At 41.1% G+C, this 2,382-nt stretch overlaps 1 protein-coding gene across 1 annotated transcript in view; it reads right to left on the reverse strand.

Annotated features, from left to right (window-relative positions):
* The window catches only part of BOD1L1 (biorientation of chromosomes in cell division 1 like 1), a 46,178-nt gene extending 46,140 nt beyond the window's left edge, over window positions 1-38 (reverse strand). Inside the window, exon 1 of the mRNA XM_027642599.1 lies at window positions 35-38. Within this exon, the coding sequence (XP_027498400.1) occupies window positions 35-38 (4 nt within the window). The remainder of the gene's footprint in view (window positions 1-34) is intronic.
* Window positions 39-2,382: the final 2,344 nt, after the last annotated feature.

Consider the following 2,382-nt stretch of genomic DNA (forward strand, 5'->3'; position numbering starts at 1 on the left):
TCATGTTTGCTCCAGCAATGGGATTAGTAAAGACACATTTGTGCTTAGCAAGAAGGAGCAATTGAGGCTGTAAAAAGGGGAAAACAACTGCAAGAGCTTTTTTTTCCTGTTTTAAGGGTATGTTGTCTGGAAGGAGGATGGGTGGCTGAAGCACTACTGCTGTCACAGAGCTGTTGGATCCAGCCGGTTCAGCTGCAGCCCCTTCTGAGAAGTTAGGGCAGGACTGCTATGTCTGCAACCTCTTCTGCAGACGTTGCATCAGGTATCCTTTTTATATTTTACCCCATGGTCTTTGTTGGTATGTGTTAGTGATCATCACCTGACTGGCTTTGTTAATGTCACACAGCTTGTTTTGTAGAAGGAATTCTTAAGAGAGCAGCGTTACACTTCAGCGGATTTATTTTGTAGTTAGAAATGTCTTAAAGCTGCCTTCTTTTGCTGCAGGCTCTTTCACCCAACCGTATGGTACGCTTTGCATAAAGGCAGTTCTAATTTCTTTCTCATTATACACTGACTTGAAAGGCATATTCTTCACTTTTATCAGTAAGGTGCTAGGAAAATTTTGGGCAATGCCCCTCTGTCCTGTATGTTGTGTAACAGCAGATCAGTGGAGGGAAACCTGATCATCCAAAGTACCTGCTTGCTCAGGGTTCTTTGAAGTGTCTTACGGTTTAAACTTCAAGAAAAGAAGGGGTAGAAAAACAATGAAAGGCTTAGTGAATTAAAATACAAACTGTATGCCAGTAGCCCTCCTCTCTCTCCTCTGCAGCCTAAACTCTACTTCCTCCTCTGTCCTAAGGGCTCCTAAGCAAGAACCCACTCTCTGTCTTTCACAATAGCAGTAACACCAATGTTTCCAGCTAGTGCCAGTAGATGTTTTGGTAGAGGGAAGGAAATGCTTCTGCATGCTGCAGGGGGACAAGGTGGTTTTTGGCTTGCTGAAAACATGTGTGTCAGGTTTGGAGGCTGGTACTTGGGGTGCCTAGCCTGAGAAAAGAGGACAACTCTCCTTGGACCTCAGACTGCTCTGCTGCCCTCAAGTGACACAAGCAGTGGGATGTTTTGCAATGTTTATCACTGATAACAAAGTTTTCCAGTCCTGCCAAGGCTGCTGGCATCAAAGGAAATGATCTAAAGTAGTGATGATTTTCTCAGTCTGAATGTTGAGAATAGATGAAAATTTATTTCTTTGAGTCTCTGTAAGTCTGAATTCCTTTCCCAGGAATGTTTGATTTCTCTTGTGAGAAAACAACCTGGAAGTTTCCAGAGTTTTGATTGTATCTACTGCTGTCCATTAATGAAAAAAGCACCAGCTTCCAACCCTTCCTCCACTGAGACAGAATGAATAACCCTGGACAAGGATACTTTAGTAGTCTTTTCTTGATTTGCAAAGTAAGAAGGAAGGAGACCATGAAGCTGTGCACCATTGAGAGTTCTAAAAAGGAAAGGAGCTTCTCAGGACTGGTGCCTCCAAGTCAGTCTGTTAGATTGTCCCACAGTCTGTCTATTCATATGAACAGCAAAACACTCTGTATCCTGCTCCATGTGTCTCTCCTGGCAAGAGTTTGGAAGGTATTTTTTTCAACTTCGATTACTGAGTGATTGTTAATATCATTTTTATATAAAAACTAATACAAAGATCTTCCTGGCAAGATTTGGAATTTTTTTCTGTACTTCTGTTTGTCCTTCTCAGCTTGCTTGTTTCAGACAAATTTATGATATACTGCCTGTTGAAAAGAGTCTGAAGAGACAAGATTATAAAAAATATGATGTACACACACTCCCCATAAACTGAAATTCTATGCAGCATAACAGAACTTTCTTTACGAGCCTGCAATAAAATACGTCCAGAGAGAAAGGGAGTCAGGAGAAAGATACATGAACTTTCAGAACTCAATAAATGCTGGTAATAGTGAAAGTTTGTGAAATTTACCATTCCTAAAAACCATGTATAGTACTAGGTTATGCCTTGACTTTTTCTGACACAGTTCCATTAGTTGTAGTGGTAGAGTACTGCATGTAAATTAGAGTGGGATTTTACCTTATGTATAGCAGAGGAGGGAAGGACATTTGTCATATGCCAAATTTCTCACTTTGCCCGAGGGATGGATTAAAATAATTTACTAGACAAGTAATCCAAGCCTCTGGGACAGGTGAAAGTATTTCTAGATTCTCCTGGGATGTATATAATAGATTACTTCTCTGATATTAAACGTGTCAGAGTAAATAGGGAAGGGGGGGACCTCCCATATCTGTTTCCCCTATAGAGTTATTCTCAAATTCTCTTCCTGTCACAAAACAGCAAAGGGAGTCTGCTGTCTAGGAATTCCAATAAACCTTCCTTCCTTCCTTCCTTCCTTCCTTCCTTCCTTCCTTCCTTCC

This window comes from Corapipo altera, unplaced genomic scaffold, assembly GCF_003945725.1.
Source record: "Corapipo altera isolate COAL_440 unplaced genomic scaffold, ASM394572v1 22, whole genome shotgun sequence".
In the NCBI taxonomy this organism is placed as follows: domain Eukaryota; kingdom Metazoa; phylum Chordata; class Aves; order Passeriformes; family Pipridae; genus Corapipo; species Corapipo altera.